The sequence below is a fragment of the Myxine glutinosa genome, chromosome 2, assembly GCF_964187855.1.
Source record: "Myxine glutinosa chromosome 2, kmMyxGlut1.1, whole genome shotgun sequence".
Lineage (NCBI taxonomy): Eukaryota > Metazoa > Chordata > Myxini > Myxiniformes > Myxinidae > Myxine > Myxine glutinosa.
The window spans coordinates 188,358,186-188,379,382 of record NC_136262.1 but is presented as its reverse complement, the minus strand read 5'-3'; the positions used below and the strand labels follow the sequence as shown (position 1 = coordinate 188,379,382).

The 21,197-nt window shown below is 44.4% G+C and overlaps 1 protein-coding gene across 8 annotated transcripts in view; it reads right to left on the bottom strand.

Annotated features, from left to right (window-relative positions):
• LOC137420986 (semaphorin-4C) overlaps positions 1–21,197 on the bottom strand; it is a 276,482-nt gene that overhangs the window by 26,097 nt on the left and 229,188 nt on the right. For 6 of the 8 annotated variants that reach the window (XR_013622423.1, XM_078772085.1, XM_078772084.1 and 3 more), the window contains 5 exons: positions 19,870–20,071; positions 18,954–19,069; positions 8,718–8,881; positions 5,862–5,926; positions 5,153–5,590 (listed from right to left, as the gene is read on the bottom strand). Coding sequence is in view for 7 of the 8 variants with exons in the window: in XM_078772085.1 (XP_078628211.1) it covers positions 5,153–5,590; positions 5,862–5,926; positions 8,718–8,881; positions 18,954–19,069; positions 19,870–20,071 (985 nt within the window). In the remaining variant the exon portion in view is untranslated. Of the gene's footprint in view, positions 1–3,784; positions 5,591–5,861; positions 5,927–8,717; positions 8,882–18,953; positions 19,070–19,869; positions 20,072–21,197 lie in introns of those variants that run through there. The other 2 variants (XM_078772086.1, XM_068106587.2) reach the window with 1 other exon arrangement.

Sequence of the window (21,197 nt, the reverse complement as noted above, 5' to 3'; positions counted from 1 at the left end):
AATATCCACCAACTAATGCCGGGAGATGGGACACAGTGTATCGTCCATCCAAAGGACATTGATGAATCACCCTGACTGTGAAACACCGGGATATGGGTCTATAGCTCGGTGGAGATTCAAACTGAGGCTAGTCCACTTAGAGGTGAGTGTGCGCACCTCTAGTCTTGGCCATACTGGCAGCAGTGATAAGCTGGTGATACTCAGTGTTGGTACTGGTGATAAACTTGGTGTTTATCATACTTGGGTAAGGGGAGATGGTATCATGGAGTTTGGAATGCGAATAAAAGTGGAGAAGAGCTGTTGTCTTACTGTGCATCAAATGGGCTTGCCGTTATGAACACTCGGTTTGAGAAGAAGAACTTCCATAAATACACATGGCAACACCCAGGAAGTAAAATGTGGCACTGTATCGATAACTGTATGTGATAATGAGACAAGACCAGAGAAGATTGTGATGTGACGTTACAGTTCTGCGGGCAGCGGACTGCCCGACTGACCATGTGTTGCTGAGACCACAATGGAGATTGCTCGTGCCAAGAAAGGTTGCGAGAGTGACAATAAGAAGGAGGTATGCAGTCACAGGCCTGAGTGAAGCAAATAAAAGGGAAGAATATAATAGGTTGGTTACCGAAGCCGTTGCAAATGCATGGAACAGGGACAGTGATAGAGCCAAGAAATGGGAGATCATTAGATACAGCCTGACAAAGGTAGCTACGAAGGTGTTGGGATGGGAGAAGAGGAAACAACAAGACTGGCTCCAAGAAAACATCACAGAATTGAAGCAGTTAATCACCAATTACAACATCTTGTTTGCTAGATGGTTAAAGAGCCAACATCACAGTAACAGGAAGAGAGAGGTATGTGATCCAGAGAACAGTGGTGGTAGCTAAAGAAGTGAAAATAGCAAAAAAACATTGGTTTTAGAGGAAGAGAGAGAGAGAGAGAGAGAGAGAGAGAGAGAGAGAGAGAGAGAGAGAGAGAGAGAGAGAGAGAGAGTGAAAGAGTGAGAGAGTGAGAGAGTGAGAGAGTGAGAGAGTGAGAGAGTGAGAGAGTGAGAGAGAGAGAGAGAGAGAGAGAGAGATACAAAAAGGCCTCTCGATAAGAGGAGTGTGGAAAGGCCTTAGAGAGATTCTGCGAGGAAGAGCCAGTCTTCGACCAATTAAACCAACAGCAATCAGGAAACAGGATGGCCAACTATGTATGGGCCCAAATAAGTCACTTCTGCGATGGCACAAGCACTTCGAAGCAGTGTTCAACATCAGCAGTATCTTCGATGAATGTGCTATTTAGTCTACTCGCCAGTACTGAGGTAAGAGATAGGTGAACCACCCACAGAAAAGGAACTTTTAGAAGCAATGGTGACCCTGAGAGGACAGATACCAGGAAGTCAAAACAGTATTCTGCCTAACGTGGTGAAGTACTGTGCTGGCTTGACGGATTATATTTTAGACTTGTTCAAGAAGTGTGAAATGATGAAAAGTTCCAGAGGAGTGGAGAGATGCAACGTTGATACCAATACCAAGGAAGGGCGATGTCATGTGGTGTGATAACTGGCATGGAATCCGTTTATGTGACAGGGAAGCTATTTGCTAAGATAAGCCAAAGAAGCTTACAAAAGGTAGTTGCAGAAGTTCTTTCAGACTCCCAGTGCAGGTTCCGCAATAGATGAGATTGTGTGGATGTGATATCTTGTGTAAGACATTTAGTGTAGAAGGCCAGAGGACATAACATTAAGATCTGCATGCTGTTTATGGACCAGAGGAAAGCAAATGATTCAGTTCCCCGACAGGGTGAACTGAATCAGACACTTTCAGTTCAATTACAATTCAGTTCCCTGACAATCTATAAGATGATCTGTAAGCTTTCACTTTCAATTCAGTTTTCTGATCATCTGTAAGCCTGGTGCTGGCTTACCGGTTAAGATGGTTGGCGTAAGATCTTATGGTCTTGGGTTTGATCCCCTGTCGTGCCGTTAAATAACACCAGGTGGGTTGACTCAGCCTGTCATCCTTACAAGGTCGGCAAAATTACTACCTGCTGGAGCACTCTACAATAATAAAGATGACTTTCAACCAATCTATATTAGAGGAGAAGCAGTTGAGGTAGTGAATGAATTTGGATATCTGGGGTAAATTATTGACTCACGTGGAGACATCTTGATGGAGACAGAGCACAGCATTGCTCGTGTCTTGAGAGTCTTTGGAGCACTGCGGAAACCTGTATTTATGGACAGTGACCTTTCTTTGAAGACAAAGACATTGCTGTACCGTGTGGTGGTGCTTGCATGATCTACTGCTGTACAGAGCTGAGCCATGGGCTAAAAAGAAAAAACACCTCCAGGAAACTTTGTTTTGTGTAATAAATGCCTCCAAAGCATTGCATGAGTCAGCAAAGCAACCAAGACTCAGCAACAAGAAGGGCAAGTGTGAAGATAGCTAAAATGTTTGGGATAAAGGAATCATTGGAAGATGCAATTGCAGCCAGGAGGCTCCGTTGGCAAGGTCACCTTGCCCGGATAGATGATGATGGCATCCCAAAGAAACTCCTCGTTGGATGGATGCAAGAAAATGCCAATTTAGCACATGGAACAAAGCTCAGGTGAAGGCATAAAGTGAGAAAGGATCTGAAAAATTTCAACATCAAAGAGAGTGACTGGTTCCTATGTACCCAGGATATAAATATTTGGAGAAAGAAATTTAAGGAGGGATTAGATACTTGTACAGAGAGAAGTGTAGAGACGGATAAAACTAAGTATGCTGCTGCCAATCTGGAAGGGGAGGCTAACAGAGACACATATGTATGTGACAACTGCCAGAGATCCTTGAGATGACGGCAGAACATTGTCAGACAACTCGGAGACCTGCGAGAGTGAGACCCTACAGCGTTATGGCAGAAGGGAATCACCCCCCCCCCCCCTCCCCAGGGATGGCCTTCTTTCAAGGTTCAAGGCAATCCTGCCAACCCAATATTAACGAGAGCAAAGTTGATGTCGTGCCATCGCAAATCCTCACGCTTCCCACAGGAAGGTTGAAAAATGGCAAAAGGTTCCACCAGGAATGACCAAATATCAAATTTTCAGTTACCTTTTTCCTGTTTTGACCTATGTGACCCTTAGTCCCCACCCCCAGGGGCATGAACCAGGGGTCAAATCCCCCAAAATCGTTGCATATTACATCCATCCCCCAATGTTGATTCTATATAAAAAGTCTCATTTTAAAATGTTTTAAAGTATGTCTATAATTGCATTTTTTGGTATTTGACCTTTTCACCAAAAACGACATTGCCCTCACACCTTCTTGGTAGTGTGACGGACAGACGGACAGACAGACAGAGCCAATTACAATGATCCTTCATATGTAAATGAATGAAAGGGAAATTTGTATTTCCTAATGGAAATGCTTGGGTAGGGCCAGGCCAGCATCAATGGCATAGGCTGGTCTCAGCTATATGGAAATGTGGGATAAGATGCAACTACATTACCAAAGATCATACAACAGTCACATGACAATATCGACGTACTGTGAAAATGGACCAACGGCTGGTTACCAGTAATTCCAAGTATGCTATTCACAAGCACATTACGCAAAGGCACTTTATGACGTCATAGAATATTAAGGAATCAATGCATATTGACCATTTCGACATTCAATCAACAGGTACCCACCCAGAACTTTTGGTGAAAGTCAAAGTACTGTAACTTATCGGCAGGAAAAAAAAAAAAAAAAATGAATGAATAATAAATCAAATATGAAAAGAAATAAAGCCCCAAATAAAACCCCCAAAATTGTGGAAAAAATATTTTATTTTGAGATTAAAACGCAGTAATGCACAGCGAGAACTGCCATTGCATTCAAGCTGTGGCTTCAAAAATATGAACATCGTGTTAGGCACAAATTTTATGGTGTAACCTGTAGTGCATCGGCCATTATCAAAATAAAATAAAATGAAATAAAATAAAAAGCTCAAAAACCAAAACACATTCATTTCCCAAAGATCAATGTTTTAAGGCATTATCACTTATAAATAGAAGATGATAAACCGTGTCGTCGTTGCCAATGTATTCCAGTTTGCCTGTTGCTACCTCGACACGTGTTTTGAATTTTGGGAAAACGTTATTAATGGATGAACAAATCAATAAAGGAACGTCATTAATGGATGAACAAATCACAGATAAATCAAAGGAAAACGAGTCAAAACATAATAAAATTTTAAAAAGGAATAAAGTAAAAGTTTTGTCCGAAAATCCTGAAATCAAGCTCTGCGGCACGTATGTACAGCACGTGTGCACTGTTCCACAGATTTGATGTTGTGAAAGTTGCTCCACTTTTCACCCCTGCCCCCTCCCTGGTATCTCTGTAATGTTTCACAAAAATAATGTATAACAAAGGTGCACAAAATAAACACCTGTGCGTTTTTCTCCAAAAGTGTATCAAAATATATTCACAGCATAAAGCAGCAATTAAAATCAACTCGTTAAAAACCAGGTGTGTTTGCCCGCATGCCGGGCATTTGCTTACCTAATCTTACAACGCTCAATAGTCCACCCCAAGCCCAGTCATGGACCCTCAAAAAAGTGACATTACCTTTGTAAAGTTAAAACAAAAAGTAATTGCCACCCTTTATGTACATACACTCATTGCAGCCAGGTTCCATTGCAGCAATAACATTATCAACAAAATCAAAACCCTTCGTGAACAGCCAACACCATGAGACAAAATATGCCTTTCAAGGCAAGTTCAATAATGGCATCATTTTGGAATTGACCAAGGTCCGGGATAAGAAAGAAGAAGAGGATAATCACAAAATGTGCCTGTTCATGCCTGAGATTCATTTTCCATCATCAGTGGTGTTTTGTTCTCTACTTCTTTCGATAAATGATGAGAGGCCTTGCAAAGAGACGGGTCGTCAGTTATGGACATGCCGGAAGCTCGATGTTCCCGTCCATAGGATGTCTCTGGCATCTCGCACTGCACAAGCCGGGCTACCTGCTTCTTGCACTCTCGGGCTTGCTGCAGCACCAGCAGCACAAGGGCCACATTTACTGCGAGCGAGATGACGAAGGCCACAAGCAAGCCCATATTTGCTTGTTCAACTTTAACTTTGTCTATACAGTTCTGGTTCTGGATCATCTTTATATCAGGAAGCCGCATACCTGTTGTGGGTACATCGGTGACTGTGGACTGGTTCTCGTGGTTTGGGGAAGTTGTTGCCACGTGTGCAGTGGAGGTCGAGATAATCCTGTTGGTTGTCCGAATAGTTGTGCTCGCCATCGTCGTCGTCACCGTTGTTTGGGGGGTGGTGGTAGGTGGCTCCCTAGGAAGGCTCACAGCATAAACCTCAATTTTCTGGTGAGATTGGCCTTCCACAGCCCAGCACACGTATGTTCCATTGTGCTTGGGTTCTGGGGACTTGATAACAAGTAGTGTGGTCAGCCCTTTTTCAACACTCAACACCTCATAATGTTTATCATTGTTGGGAAGTGGCTTGCCATCTCGCTCCCAAACCATGCTGGCCAGGTATGATTGAAGTGAGCAGCGCATGACAAGATCCACACCTTCCTCAATAATTTTCTCTTTGACATATTTGGGTTCTGTTGGAAAAGTACAAGAAAAAAATATGCAACAATAACCATGGATGAAAAAAAACAACGCCATCACTTTAAAACCGATGATAAGACCTCACCCCTAGCGGCCGAGACACTTCCGTGTGTTGTGAGCCATCAACAAGAGCTCACATTAATTAAGGGATAAGAATAAGATCGTCCCTTCAAGCACAGAACTCCAGAGAAATACATTGTACAAAGATGACGAATCAAAAATATCAGAAAGCATTTCCTTTTAACAAAGCAACAACAGCAATACCTTGTGCTGCATGAGTAGGGCAAAGTTCTGCAACATTAGCATTCTCCACATCCTGCTTCCATTCCCTGGAAAGAAAGTAAAAAGTGGGAAGATTTTCCTTTTGCAAAGCATCAGTAACAGCAACACATTCAAATTGCAAAGAGATCTTTCTCAATGGCCCTCTCACTTCCTCCTTCTCCCCCAACTCAACCCCACCGAGTGCAACCATGATTGTTGTGGTGTGGGGTCTTGAGTGCCTCTGATTTTGAAAGCTATGCTGGCCAGAGCACCAAATCTTGTTAGTCACTCCTAGTTGTCACCCAAAGTCAGACAAGGAAAATATTTGAGAACAAACCACTTACACGAGGTTGTGGGACCATCACGCCCAACTACTGTGTGGGACCATCCATCTCTCCACCTGGTATTTATCGACGACGGAAATTACAAGCCGAAGTATATGCGGGACAGATTATGCTGCAGTTGATTGTCCAATTTCCGTTGAACCCCCAACCATGGATGCCAAAAGCCTGTCTCTGATATGTGCACCTCCCTCTATACCCTCGCTCACCTCAAATGCTGTCACAGCTGACATGTGATCAAGTCAAGGCTGGATGCCTTTACTCAGTGTTTGTCTCCAAAGCTTCTGTACCTAACTCATCTCTCTACGAGTCTGTTGTAACCACCTTATCCCATTGTACGTATTGCTTCCTGGACACTCACCTTTTCACATGAGAATGTGGAGAAAGTACTGGCCATCTTTGATTCTGCTTTGGCGTCCTGTCCAGATGGCATCAGCACCATTGTTTGCAAATCCTGGTCTGCTGCCCTCACTGATCTTATAATTCTAGCACCCTAACAACACCTGATTCCCTACCTTACAGAAGAGCCACCTGGATTTGATCTATGCTGGAAACCATGGTCCCTCCACGTTAAACTGGATTCGCACACCACTTGTACAAATTTAAACAAATAGAAATCAAGGAAAGTTCAGCAATCAAATATGGGAACCCTGACCGGACCATGGACCATATGTGGTTAACCAGTGCAAATTGTGTAAATTCAGCCAGGGTCGCTGGAGCGATCCTCACATGAAACTGCAGTCACAACTAATCCTGTTATTTGGCCGTTAAAACTGGATGGGATTTACGAGTTATTATTCATCAAGCCACACAAAGACTGGTCTTGTGTGCTTCTCTTCAGCTTGTCCTCAACTTAGACCGTCTCATTGCTGCATGAGGAGAGTTAACCACCCCAATATAAAAAAACAGATCCTCTCAACTACAGGCCGGTGGGCTTACTTTCAATTATAAAAACATCACGGAATCCAGCATCACAGCTGATACAAAGTCTATTTTTCTCAAACAGTCTGATGTCTGAACAGTTGGCTAACCCCCGCTCTAGCAGGGAAAATGGCCTTTAAAATGCATGTTGTTGTTGTTGTTGTAGTCTGATGTCTGAACATCAGTTTGGATTCTGTCGCAGCCACTCAACTTTGGACAAGCTGCTGCTCCTCTCTCAGCGATGGATCGGGGCATGGCACCCTGTCCAAAATCCACAATGCTGCCTGGACTGCAATTTTCAATCGCAGAAAGGGACAGAGATGCGTCTTTGCCCTAAAACACTGTGTGCCAGTTACTGACTATGCCCGAAGTAATGGAGACAAGAGACAAGGAAAGCAGTTGTGGAGTAGGCCCTGTGACAGCTCACATGTTGACTGATCTGAACTTTGCAGGTGATGTGATAATTTTGGCCGAAACAATTGATATTCTAAGAGACGCTCTTCACATATTTGACAGGGAATCAACCAGACTTTGATTGCAGATAAGTTGGAATAAACACAAAGATGCAGTCATTAGGCCATGATATCATTCCTTCAACAATTAGCATACAGCCAAACACAAAGAATCTCAAGCAATTGATTCAAATGCTCAAGTCTTTTATCAATCTGGTGCTATACCAAGCACCAATGATGACTGCTTCGTTGTGCTAGCTGTACTAAATTACAATAGACTACAAGCCTTCAGTACAATTTAACTATTGCAGATCTTGGAGCTTTCAGGAATAATCCAATGCAAGAGGTCAGAAACAGGAAGTGTGTCGCAGCCTTGAAGAAGCAAAGTTCCTTCATGGTTATTCCTAAAATGCTTATGGCCTTTTCCACTTTGTCAATACAGCTGTCTGCAATGATACTGTTTTCTAGCTGTCCTGCTCTTGAACATTTTGGTAGTCTAGCCTGGTTTGGAATCTCAGCTCAGCAATAAACCCACATTGAAGGGAGTTAACCACTCTTGGCCTTTCACTTGCAAGTCAAAGCATCAGTGTGCATGCTGTCAATTGGAATACGTTAAACTGGAGGACCTGTCAGCCAGCACTGGTCCCACGGTGTCTTTTGGGAAGAGCAAGTGAGTTATTGCAGGCACCCTGAACAAATTCCAAAATATTGCACTAACTACAGCTGGGAAGGCAATGGCAAACCATCCAGTATAACCCTTGCCAAGATTGCAGCACCGATGCTCAGTCATAGAGTACGGTACATCGGATCGGGAGTAGTAGTAGTAGCAGTAGTCATAGTAGTTGTAAAATTATATGCCCAAAGCATAAGAATGATCGCACACAGGTTAAGCAAGCATGTTGCCTGTTATGATTCACATTGCTCAAACTTGGTGTCGATCCTGTTGCACCAATAATGGCTGCCGATTCACAAATGACAATACAATAAAGTGCTTATCAGACAGTGGGGAGGTGAGTGGGGGTGGGAATTATACCACAAGTCCAGCAATACTCAAAATATAAAATAAACTATAAAATTTAATATCAAATAGAAAAATTGTACTTTCATCCCGTATCATCAGCAATCTCGATTACTATTGTACCTACTTGGAATCGGAATCATTCCCAACATGGCGGCACTGGACTGATGCCATATCCCAGGCACAATGCGGATCTCGTGCCAACAGGCAGTCGGCACACGTCTTCAATGTTGCACAGTTAGCCGTCCGAAGCTGCAACACTTGGGAAGACGATGCCACGTAAAGCATACTCTGTGGGGAATAACGGAACGATATGAAATCAGGTGTGCTCAGGTTTCAACACATATTTAAAAATAAGTAAAAATTTCATTGGTGAAAATGATAATCTGGATTAACATAAATTCATTACTTATATATATATTTTTTGGTATACAGAGTCAAGTCTCGTGGAAGAGAAAACAGAATGGGTCAGGACTCAACAGTACAAAAGGAACAGCAGAAAGACAATGGGGAAACACCAACAGCAGGGCCGAGGGACAAAAGAGATGGACTCGGGGATGGACAAACAAGAGATGTGGTTCGAGATCTCACGAGATCTTTGTCGGCGAGGTCACGTCTTTTCGAAGCTGTCCATGCGCTCACGCTTTCGAAGTTAAGTAATTTTTCACAATTGTGTTTTTGTCGAAACGGTATCTATCTTTCGGTGTGTGTACCTATAGTGTGTCTTTAGTAAGATTATCGGTGTTAATTTTTCATACATGTATACAAAATCGTCGGTTAATTCGTGTCGCGTATTTTGAGGCCTAGTAGGCTATAGTGTCCGACCTTGAGGCTTTGTTTTTCTCTCAGCGGTCCGTCGAATGTGCTGCAATTACTTTCGTTCTCTGTTTTTGTCCCAGTTTTTCACCCCATACTTCCTTGTTTAAAATCTCAACTCAAAAAAAAAAACCCCAAAAAAAAATTTCCTTCTCTGTTCTTATTTGTTGTTCTTATTTGTTTTTTCGTTGTTCTTATTTGTTCGTTCGTTCTTCGATCACGTGTTTCACCCCCATTTCCATTTTCCATTTCCCCAGATAATTTTCACTGCTCAATTTAAAAATGTTTAAACTTTCCCCTGAAGAACTGTATTCTGTCGTATATTATAACACCTTTTTCTTCTTCTTCTTCTATAAAAGGATGCTTTCGACTTGCTCACCAAATCTATTCATTCCAAAAAAAAATTCCATCTCTTACAGTTCCTCTTTTCTACATTCCCAAAACTCTCCTGCACTCCCCACCCTCCTTCAGCGTCCTCAAACGTATTTTTGACTCGAAGGTCACAAGAAACTCATTTTGCAATAAATGTTCGTTTCCCATTAATCGTACACTTTCTAAAATCCAATGTCACCCCTCCCCTCCAAATCTTCCCAATCACCCCTTCCCTCCAAAACATCCCCATCACCCCTCCCCTCCAAAACTTCCCCATCACCCCTCCCCTCCAAATCTACCCCCTTGCCCCTCCCCTCCAAATCTTCCCCATCACCCATCTCTTTCAAATCTTCCCCCTTGCCCCTCCCCTCCAAATCTTCCCCATCACCCATCCCTTTCAAATCTTCCCCCTTGCCCCTCCCCTCCAAATCTTCCCGATCACCCCTTCCCTCCAAAACTTCCCCATCACCCCTCCCCTCCAAAACTCCCCATCACCGCTCCCCTCCAAATCTACCCCCTTGCCCCTCCCCTCCAAATCCTCCCCATCACCCATCTCTTTCAAATCTTACCCCTTGCCCCTCCCCTCCAAATCTTCCCCATCACCCATCCCTTTCAAATCTCCCCCCTTGCCCCTTCCCTCCTAAACTCCCCCCACACCCCTCCCCTCCGAGACTCTCCCTCGCTCCTCCCCTCCAAGACTCCCCTCCCACCCTTCCTCCTCAAAGCGTCCTCCCCGCTTCTTCCCCCTTCCAACTTTCACCTTCATCTCCCCCAACCTTCTGCCTCGCTCTTCCCCCTCCTCAAATAACACCTCACTGTGCCTCACCCAATCACCATCAAATCTTTTGTCCGCCCCATTCTTCCCTTTCTCCTAGCTATTCTGAAATCTCTGACACACCTTCAAAAGCTCTCCCTACCGCTTCCTCCTCTTCCACATCTTACCCTACCCCTCCCCCCCCCCTGCTCTGTATCCGATGCTCCACCTTCCTCTTCATTAACGGTATGGACCTCAAACATCCGGGGCCTTCGCTCAAACTTGACTGATCTCTCCATACAGGTTGCTTCTGACAAACCAGATGTGATCTGCTTAACAGAAACTTTCCTCCTTCATGATGTCTCTGATTCGTTGGTATCTCTCCCAGATTACTCCCTCCTCCGGTATGATAGACCTGAGCCTCGTCCTGGAGGTGGGGTTGCTATCTTTATAAATAAAACTCTCTTCCTCACTCGCCCTGCACTGCCCTCTCTCCACCTCACCCCCAGGAATACCTTTGGCTACGGCTTCCCCTTCGCTCCCACCTTTTGTTCATATGTGTGTTGTACCGTCCACCAAACAGTGATGACTCCATCTACATCTCGCTGTATGATAATATGGACCAACTTCTATCTACCCATCCCAACTCTCTCTTCCTCATATGTGGTGATTTCAATTGTCACCATGCCAGTTGGCTGGGTGTGGGTACCTCTCTCACAGCAAAGTAAAGTACCTCAGCAAAGGACTTCTGCGACTCACTGGGACTGACACAATCTGTCAATTTCCCGACCCGGATCTCAGTCAACGGAGCATCTTCTCTTCTGGACTTGGATATGACTAACTTCCATGAAAATGTCTGCTGCTCTTCTTCTACTCCAATCGGCTCATCTGATCATGTGCTTGTTAAAGTGGACATCTCTCTGACCATTCTCAGAGAGCCTCCTCAGCATCGACGAGTCTGGCATTTCACTCAGGCCAACAGGCACGGTCTTCAAGCAGCTATCAATCATCTGGACTGGTCTCCCATCTCTACTGCCTCTGACATCAACTCATCCTGGGAATTCTTCCAAAGTAAATTGCTCTCTCTCATGCACAGATTTGTCCCATCTCGTCTTCAGTTGTCATACCCTTCCTCCCATCCATGGTACACGGAATCTTGTGGTGAGGCTGTTGCCCAGAAACAACTTGCCTTCGTCTCCTGGAAAGCAAATCCAACGGAAGGAAATCTCATTTCCTTTCCAAAGCCCGAAACAAGTGTGTGTCCACCCTCAGGAGAGCCAGGAAACAATATCTCTCCATTCTCAAGACCGAACTCTCTTATCTGTCTCCCTCTTCCAAATCCTGGTGGCGTTTGGTCAAATCTGTTTCTGGTGTTTGTTCCCCCTCCATCCCCTTCCTCACCTCAAACGGCTACACGGCTGACTCCGCACGTGAAAAAGTTGAATGCCTCAACTCTGTGTTTGCCTCTAAATCTTGTGTCCCAAACCCATCCCTCTCTTGTACCCACTGTACCCAGTCATACCCAGCTGCTCCTGGACTCTGTGTCCTTTCCTCCTGACAAGGTGGAAAAGTTTCTGTCAACCCTCGACTCTGATTCTGCAACTGGACCTGACGGCATCAGCCCACGGGTCCTAAATGTGCCAACATCAGTGTGCAAGAAATGCACTAAATGTGCCTAAATGTGCCAACAGCAACTAAATGTGCCAAATGTGCCATCCATGATTGGAAATCAGCCAACATCACCGCTTTGCACAAAAAATGTGCAAAAACAGATCCTAGCAACTACAGACCAATCAGCCTTCTCCCAATTATCAGCAAAGTCATGGAATCCATCATTGCTTCGGATATGAAATATTTCCTCTTCTCCAATGGCATGATCTCTGATCATCAATTTGGTTTCAGACCTGGTCACTCTACTCTGGACATGCTGCTTCTGCTTTCTCAACAATGGATGGAGGTCCTTAATGCCAAACAGGAAATTAGAGCTGTCTCCCTTGACATATCATGTGCCTTCGATACGGTCTGGCACCCCACTCTGCTCACCAAACTCTCCTCCTTTGGTATCCATGGAAATCTCCACGCATGGCTGGCGGACTTCCTCTCTAGTCGTAGTCAACGTGTGGCCCTGAATGGGTTTCTCTCATCAACTCTTCCTGTTCAGGCTGGAGTTCCCCAAGGCAGTGTTCAGGGCCCTGTGCTTTTTCTGGTCTTCATCAATGATCTCTCTAGCCCTGGTGTTGGGCTAGCGGCTAGGGTGCCGGCTTCGGATCCTAGGATCCTGGGTTCGAATCCCGGTCGATCGCTGAATTAATGCCAGGGGGGTTGACTCAGCCTGTCATCCTTCGGAGGTCGGCTAATTGAGTACCAGTTCACTGGTAATTCCCTGTTTGTCGTTAAAGGCGGCAAAAAGGGTTGGCGTCAGGAAGGGCATCGGCTGTAAAACATTGCTTCAAAAAGGGGACCAAAAAAACAAACAACAACCACGGTTCCCCAAAAAAGGCCAACCCCTGCTTTGCGGGGAAAAATGGCCTCTAAAGGTGTTTTTATTTATTTAAAATATCAATGATCTCTCTGACTCTCTTGAAAATCCTCTCTATCTCTTTGCTGATGACTCTACTCTCTGTCGCTCCATTCCTCATCCCTCAGATCGGCAGTCTGCAGCCTCCTCACTCTCTGCAGACGTGGACAAAATCACAGACTGGGCAAACAAGTGGAACATGTCTTTCAATCCTGACAAATCTCACACTCTTACGATGTCTCTCCGAAAAGACCGACTGGACAACCCTCCCATCCACTTTCTGAATAATCCTCTCCAAGAAGTTCTGTCACTCAAGCTTTTGGATCTCACTATCTGCCATGATCTTTCCTGGGAAAACCACATTTCAAATCTGGCCTCCAAAGCCAGTCGCTGACTGGGCATCCTCCGTCATGCGAAGTCCTTCCTTGGCACACCTGAGCTCCTCACCACAAACAAGGCTTTCATCCGCAGCTCAATGGAATACTGCTCTCCCCTCTGGGCTGGTGCTCCTGCCTCACAACTAGCTCGTCTTCACGCTGTTGAAACCAAAGCGTTCAGAATCATTGGAATCTCCCGCGATGAAGCTAACTCCAAGGGCCTTTCACTCACTCACCGCAGGCAGGTTGGTGGTCTTTCCATCTTCTACCGACTCTTCTCCGGCCTTGCCCCCCCAGCTCTCTCTGGGCTCTGTCCCCCAAATATTCCTACAGGTCGTACAAGATCTGCCTGCAACCCTCTTATGGTTAAACTGCCAAAATCAAGACTCTCTGCTCACCTTCACTCCTTCATTCCTCTTTTCTCCTGCCTCTGGAACAAACTCCCTCACTCTCTTCCATCCCACTCCTCCTTCCAGGTCTTTAAAACAGCTGTTCACCACCATCTCTTATCTTCCCCCATCCAAAACCTTGATCTTTTCTACCCCTGCTAATTTCACCCCAAATCCACTTTTTTGAAATACCAACTTCTGTCCTGGAAGTCCTTGGTGTCCTTGTGTTTTATACTTCTCCCCCCCCCCCCCCCTTCCCACGCCTCTTCCCCCCAAGCCCTCTGCCTCCCACACATCTCCCGATGTCCCTGCTCTCAAATGTTGTGTTTGTGTGCTTCCCCTTCTCCCCATCTTGTCTACCGCTCCCTCTTTTTATATATTTTGTTTGTCTGTTTGATTTGTTTGTGAAATAAATGTTAGCTCTTTCACGAGCCTCGATTCTGTATACAAAAAAAAGAAAAAAAAAGAATGAGGGGCAGGGAAGGGCACAGAAGATGGACAAGATGGATACAGAAGCAAACTTTCAGGAAAGAAAAACCGGAAATTTGGAAAGAGGTAGGCTTGGGATTGGTGTGGGTGGGGGGGTAATGCAGGTATAAATGATCATGGTTTGAGATTGGGGGGTAATGTGACATTATGGTAAACAGCTATCCTGAAGACCCAGAGGGAAGCCTCTCAAAAGTGTGAAATAGTGTAAAACTGGTTCGTTTTTCCCCACACCCTTGAAAAAGCACCACCAAAGTAGAGCTTGCATCTCTACAAATAAGCTGCTCCTCTACAGGAATTGGTCTGTGCATAAAGGCGATGTTAGTCAGGACTCGCATTGTGGGTCTCACCATCCACTACCCTGGTGAATGTGCAGGTGTATAAATCAGTCTTGCGAAAATGTCCAGGATTCTGCTCTTCATCAAACACATATTTCTCGTACTGATGTGGGTTCTGATATCAACCATCCGAATGACCATACATTGGTTTAACAAACAGCTTACGATTGGACGCATGATAAACAAGACTCATGAGTTTATCTGCCGTGTCCAAGTGAACTTGTTCAGAGGGCCTTAAGATGGTGTTATTCAAAACCCCTCCTCTTCCTCCCACCGCATCCCTACCCCTCACATTGGCGAGCCTAGAAATGATAGTTTTGAGGCATCACAACTGGAAATCCCCCAAAAAACAGAACAATTAAGAAGTAATCCAGATCTCGCATCCGGTATTCAGTGAGTGAAGGTTTGTTGCCGAGACTATCACGATCATGGTGTGGAACAACACTTCAGGTAATTTGGAGGTGAAAGCCCCACCAAGTTAGTTGCCTTCTTGAGAAGGCTGGGTAAGAAGGGAATTGCATGTAGACAATAGACATATTTGAACATAAAAAAAATATACTGTATATACATGGCAGAGGTACAGTTCCTTCAGATGGAAGAGTACTGGTATGGTCCACCAGAGGACTTGGGTTCGATTCCTAGTCTGGGCATGTAATTTTCCCACATATGTCAATTAATTAGTTATAATCGTCTTCATTTATTTAATTGTGTTTCTACACCTCAGTGGTGTTTGTAATAGCGGACATGGATTTGTTCCCCCACTGGAGGAAGACCCTCTTGTGTTCAGGCCGTTGGCGCTCCTATGGTTGGCAGCGAGTGCCCCGGAAGCATTGATGGAAAGAGAGTGGCAATTATATGTGTTGGAAAATTGCATGCGCAGTCAGGGTCACCCAGATAGCTCAGATGGCAGAGCACTGGTACGGTCCACCAGAGGGTCCTGGGTTCGATTCCTCGTCTGCGTGTAATTTCCCACATACAGTCACGTAAAAAGTAAGTACACCCCATGTAAATTTTTGACTTTTTCAACATATTTCAAAATACAGCTATTTGATCTTCATTTCAACAAAATTGACAGATAAAGGTGATATAATATAACAAATATCATGAAACATTTACATTTTGTAGTCCATTGTATAATTTAAATAAACATTAATGCAAATTTCACATGTGGAAAAAGTAAGTACACCCGGCTCCAATAGGTGGTATTTCCCCCTTTGGCAGAAGCAACCTCAAGTAGGCGTTTCTTATAACTGTCGACCAGTCTCTGCCATCGACTGGGAGAAATTTTTGCCCACTCCTCCATGCAGAATTCTTTCAGCTGTGCGATGTTTGAGGGGTTTCTTGCATACACAGCTCGTTTCAAATCCCCCCACAACATTTCGATGGGATTTAGATCCGGGCTATGACTTGGCCATTCCAGAAGCCTCCATTTTTTTCTTTCCAGCCATTCCTTGGTGGATTTACAGGTATGTTTAGGGTCATTGTCATGTTTCAAGGTACACCTTCGGTTGAGCTACAACTCTCCGACAGATGGCCTCACATTATCCTCAAGCATCCTCTGGTATAATGAAGAATTAACAGTGGATTCTATGATGGCGAGCTGCCCAGGCCCTGATGCAGCAAAGCTGCCCCAAACCATAATATTTCCATCACCATGCTTTTCAGTTGGTATCAGGTTCTTGCGGTCAAATGCTGTCTTTCGTTTTCGCCAAACATGTCTTCTGGTACTGTGGCCAAATAGCTCTACCTTTGACTCATCTGAAGTGCTGGTCTTTGCCTAGGTGTTCAATGTTCATTGGCAAACTTTAGTCTTGCCCTGATGTTCTTTCTGGACAGCAAAGGTTTCCTCCTGGCACACCTCCCATGTAGATCAAATTTGTGCAGCCTCTTTCTAATGGTAGACTCGTGCACTTTGACATCAACAGTGGCAAGAGCTACCTGGAGGTCCCGTGATGACATTCTGGGGTTCTTAGAGACTTATTTCAGCATCTTGCATTCTGCTCTCAGGCAGAACTTGCTGGGGTGGCCTGGCCTGAACAAGTTGGCAGTTGTTTGGAATCTTCTCCACTTGTAGATGATCTTCCGGACAGTCGAATGATTGATTTCAAATTGTTTGGAGATCTTTTTAAATCCCTTCCCAGACACGTAGGCATCTACAACCTTCTTTCTGAAGGCATCAGAGAGCTCTTTTGATGTAGACATGGTGACGCCGCACACTTCAACAACAAAGAGCAAACCAAACGAAATGTCTGAGGTTTAAATAAGGCAGGTTCCTCCAAGATCCTCTCTAACAATGTTCTAATAATTTGTGCCTGAGCTGGTGCACCTGATTCTATTTTTAGGTATTTGAAGTAGTGATAAATGTAGGGGTGTACTTACTTTTTCCACATGCGAAATTTGCATTTATGTTTATTTAAATTATACAATGACTACAAAATGTAAATGTTTCATGATATTTGTTATATTATATCACCTTTATCTATCAATATTGTTGAAATGAAGATCAAATAGCTGTATGTTGAAATATGTTGAAAAAGTCAAAACTTTACATGGGGTGTACTTACTTTTTCACGTGACTGTATGTCAATTAATCAAATATATATGTATAATTTATAATATAATCTAATATATAAAGCTCATTCTCACTCATTTACTCAGTGACTGATATTAATGTTCGGTACCTTCCGGGTACCATAAAAAAAAGAAAAGAAAAAAAACACCTTTAGAGGCCATTTTTTCCCCGCAAGCGGGGGTTGGCCTTTTTCGGGGACCGTGATTGTTGTTGTTTTTCGGTCCCCTTTTTGAAGCAATGTTTTACGGCCGGATGCCCTTCCTGCCGCCAACCCTTTTTGTCGCCTTTTACGACAAGCAGGGAATTACCAGTGAACTGGTACTCAATTAGCCGACCTCGGAAGGATGACAGGCTGAGTCAACCCCCCTGGCGTTAATTCAGTGATCGACCGGGATTCGAACCCAGGATCCTAGGATCCTAAGCTGGCACCCTAGCCGCTAGCCCAACACCACCAACTTCCGGGTACCATAGAAAGCTGAAATTTGGTATGTCGACGGACATTGAAGCCGATACACCGGAAAAAATAACAGAACCGTCAGAAAGTGTCTGTAAATAGATATTTACGTAAAAAGCCATAAACGCGTCCGTTAACAAACAAACAAACAAAAAAACCTCAATCGATATCGAGGAGGTCAGTGATGCTTGCTTATATTCTGCGGTCTGCGGTTTGTAGATGGGATTTTTACAAATCGTACGGCCTTGCGGGCTGCGGCAGCAGTGTTCACAAATGTTACGGGGTCCGCACGGCAATCGTAAAAGTCATGAAATCAAAATGCGTGAGGAGACCGCAAGGCGAACCGCGAGGCGCCCTCACGGCGACCGCAAGGCAATCGCAAGGTGCCCGCACGGTTGTCACGGTTGCCGTTAGGCCATCATACGGCAACACTAAAGTCACTGCACGGCCGCCGTACGGTATTTAGAACATCGTACGGCCATCTCACGGAGGCCGCAAGACCTTGCGATACTACATGCGGTGGGGTTGCGGCCTACGGCCTAGCGATTTCCGAAAAAAAGTTTAATGTCAAATTAAAAAAATCGTAAGCCCCTGCGACGAGCAAAAAACCTTGAGATCGCCTTACGGCTACCGTATCTACCGTGCGGCCACCGCACGGTTATGGCAATTTTGGGGACTTACGGCCGCCGCCAACAACACGCTGCAGGCCATTTGTGACCGAGGCATAATGCTGAAATCGTTTAAATTCATTTTTTCCCTCATCAATCTACACTCAATACCCCATAATGACAGAGAAAACAGGATTTTAGAAAGTGTTGCAAATTTATTAAAAGGAAAAAACTTAAATATCACATTGACATAAGTATTCATACCCTTTGCTATGACACTTGAAATTTAGCTCAGGTGCCTCCCATTTCTCTTGATCATCTTTGAGATGTTTCAACACCTTGATTGGAGACCACGTGTGGTAAATTCAATTGATTGGACATGATTTGGAAAGGCTTTAACCTTTCTTTAACTTAACCTAATCTTAATTTTAACTTAATTTAATTAATTAATTTAATTAATTAATTTAACTTAATTAATTTAATAACTTTAACTTAATTTAACTTAATCTAAAGGCTAATTGCTTTAACCACCAACCTCCCAGACATGGATGGGACGCTCTTGCCATCACACCACCCAAGTCTGGTGCCAGGGACTTCCTCATTAAAGCCTAACGTTTTTTGTGGTAGCTTTCATATTGATTAGTTTGATGAACAAGAAGATGAAAATATCAATCCATACCTGACGTGGGTCCAACAGGAGATTTTGGACTGGCTGGTTGCCTTCAAACAGCCGCAACTCTTCGAACAGGTACATTTCCCCATCGACATTGATCGCCTTGTGCAAGAATCCTCTGTCTGTGACCATAATGTGACAAGCAATTAATATTTTAGACTCCACACCACATTGGGACAGTATTCATGTTGAACCAAGTTGTGCATCTTAGTCTGGCATTATACTCAATTTGTTACGAAGGTGGTCACCTCTTTATTTACCTTTGGAGATCTAGGTATCCAAGCACCAAAAGGAGTAACATTCTGTAGGCTTCGTGTGGGACATGTAGTAATCTGCAGCGGTGTCCTGCTGGCGTTATATTTTGCATTCTCTCTGGCTACAGATCTCTTGGTCCGAATCATAAAATGCACCATTTCAAAGCCAAAGGGGGCATGGGGGCTTCAGATAAAGCACGACTAAATCACCTATCCATATCTTTATGATGCGCGGTGTTGCTCTGTCATCTGTCCGTACATGGTGGGGATTGCGAGTGCTTTGTCTTCAGATATGCTTGGAAGACTTGTTCAAATACATGTACACAATACCTACCACAGCCTTTCATTTTACCATATTTGATGAACATTCAAGTACTCGCACTCCGGCTCGATATTTTCACAAAGCAGTTTTACAATCCATTTTGGTTCTCTCCGCTCAAGTCTATTCTTCTCCTTCTTGCTGTTTATAAAGCAATTATTTATTTTGTTTGCATTTTGTTTTGTTAAGATTTTGTCTTTCAGTCACATCTGCTGTAGTTTTCATGGAGCCATATTATGCATTCCAATTTTAATGCTGTCATTGTTTTCTCTTCATTTGCTATTGTCGTCCAATGTTGGCTTTTCCATGACCATCTTATTTTTAATGAAAGAGAAGAACGCAGCCTTACCAGTGGCCAAGTACAAGACATCGAGCTGCCTGCCAGACAGGGAGGTCAGCCTCTCCACAGCCAGATGCGTGTAGCGTGCATTGTCCGACACCAGGAGAGGACCTTCACCACTCGGCTGTACTACCGCGTTCATGAGTGAGTGGTCACGCACAAACTTCAAGGTTTGGTCGGGCAGCGATTGGGAGCGTTGGTCTTTTAAGCACTGCATCCGCAACAAAACAGATGATATATTGATTAATTCAGGCATCTTTATTGGTGTTGCATATCAGTGATGGCAAGATGATCTGATGGCACAAAGATGGCATATTGTCAAATGTTGGAAGAATCTAAAAATGGGAAGAAAATATTAAGTCCACACATATACTCGTATGTACAACTATACTTCAGTTGTTATACTGGGTTGGCATGAAGGCCTGGAAGTAAGCACACTCGCCTCCAAGCTGTCAAGGCTGTGTTTGAATCTCGGCCCAGCTATAAAATGTCATCCTGGTGTTTCACGGGTGGGGCGATTCATCAACGTGAGTGCCACCCCTCGGATGGATGTTAAAACAGGCGCCCCATCTGCCAGCATTAGTTGGTAGATGTTAAAGATCCCTCGGCGTTCTTGATGAAGAGCAGGCGAGCTATCGCTGGTACCCTCAACTAATTACAAATTCCTGTTCTAAACTACAAAGGGCATTGCATCAGCAGGACTGCCAATGATGCAACCCTATAGCCTTGTGTTGCATAGGACAAAGAAGATTGTTATGCTGCCCACTTGTACTTCCTTATATATCATTCTAGAAACACCCACTCACATTGGGAGTAGCCACGAGGATTGGGGAGGCGGTGAGGGTAGAAGGGGGGGGGGGGGGGGGGGACGAGAGAAATATATTGGGTTGTGGACAGTAATCCCCATTCTCAGTCAATAAAGCACTTGCACTGTGCTATGTGTAGAGGCGAGAATGGTAAGTCACCTCCCCACCTTCGTGGAGAGGGGAGTAGGGTGCAGAGAGGAGGGTGGGGGGGGGGGGGATTGTGGGGTGAGGATGTGGGAGTATTAATGTACTTTTGTGTGGGGTAATACATGTCAGTCTAATTTTAATTCGGCTGAGGCCGAGTGAGGCGAGGCCGAGGGCATTTATTCCTGATACGTGAAACATCCAGCAACCCATGCCTGCAGGGATTGGGCTTTTTGGAACGCCGGCCGCATTTTCCAGCCAATCACCATGTAACTAACTTTGTTAAAAATTATCCATGAGTAGGCGCTTCTACCTTGAACGTTTCATGTCAATCGCTCAAGCAGTTGTGGGAAAAACGAATTTAAAAGGGAATAAAGGTGCAGGGCG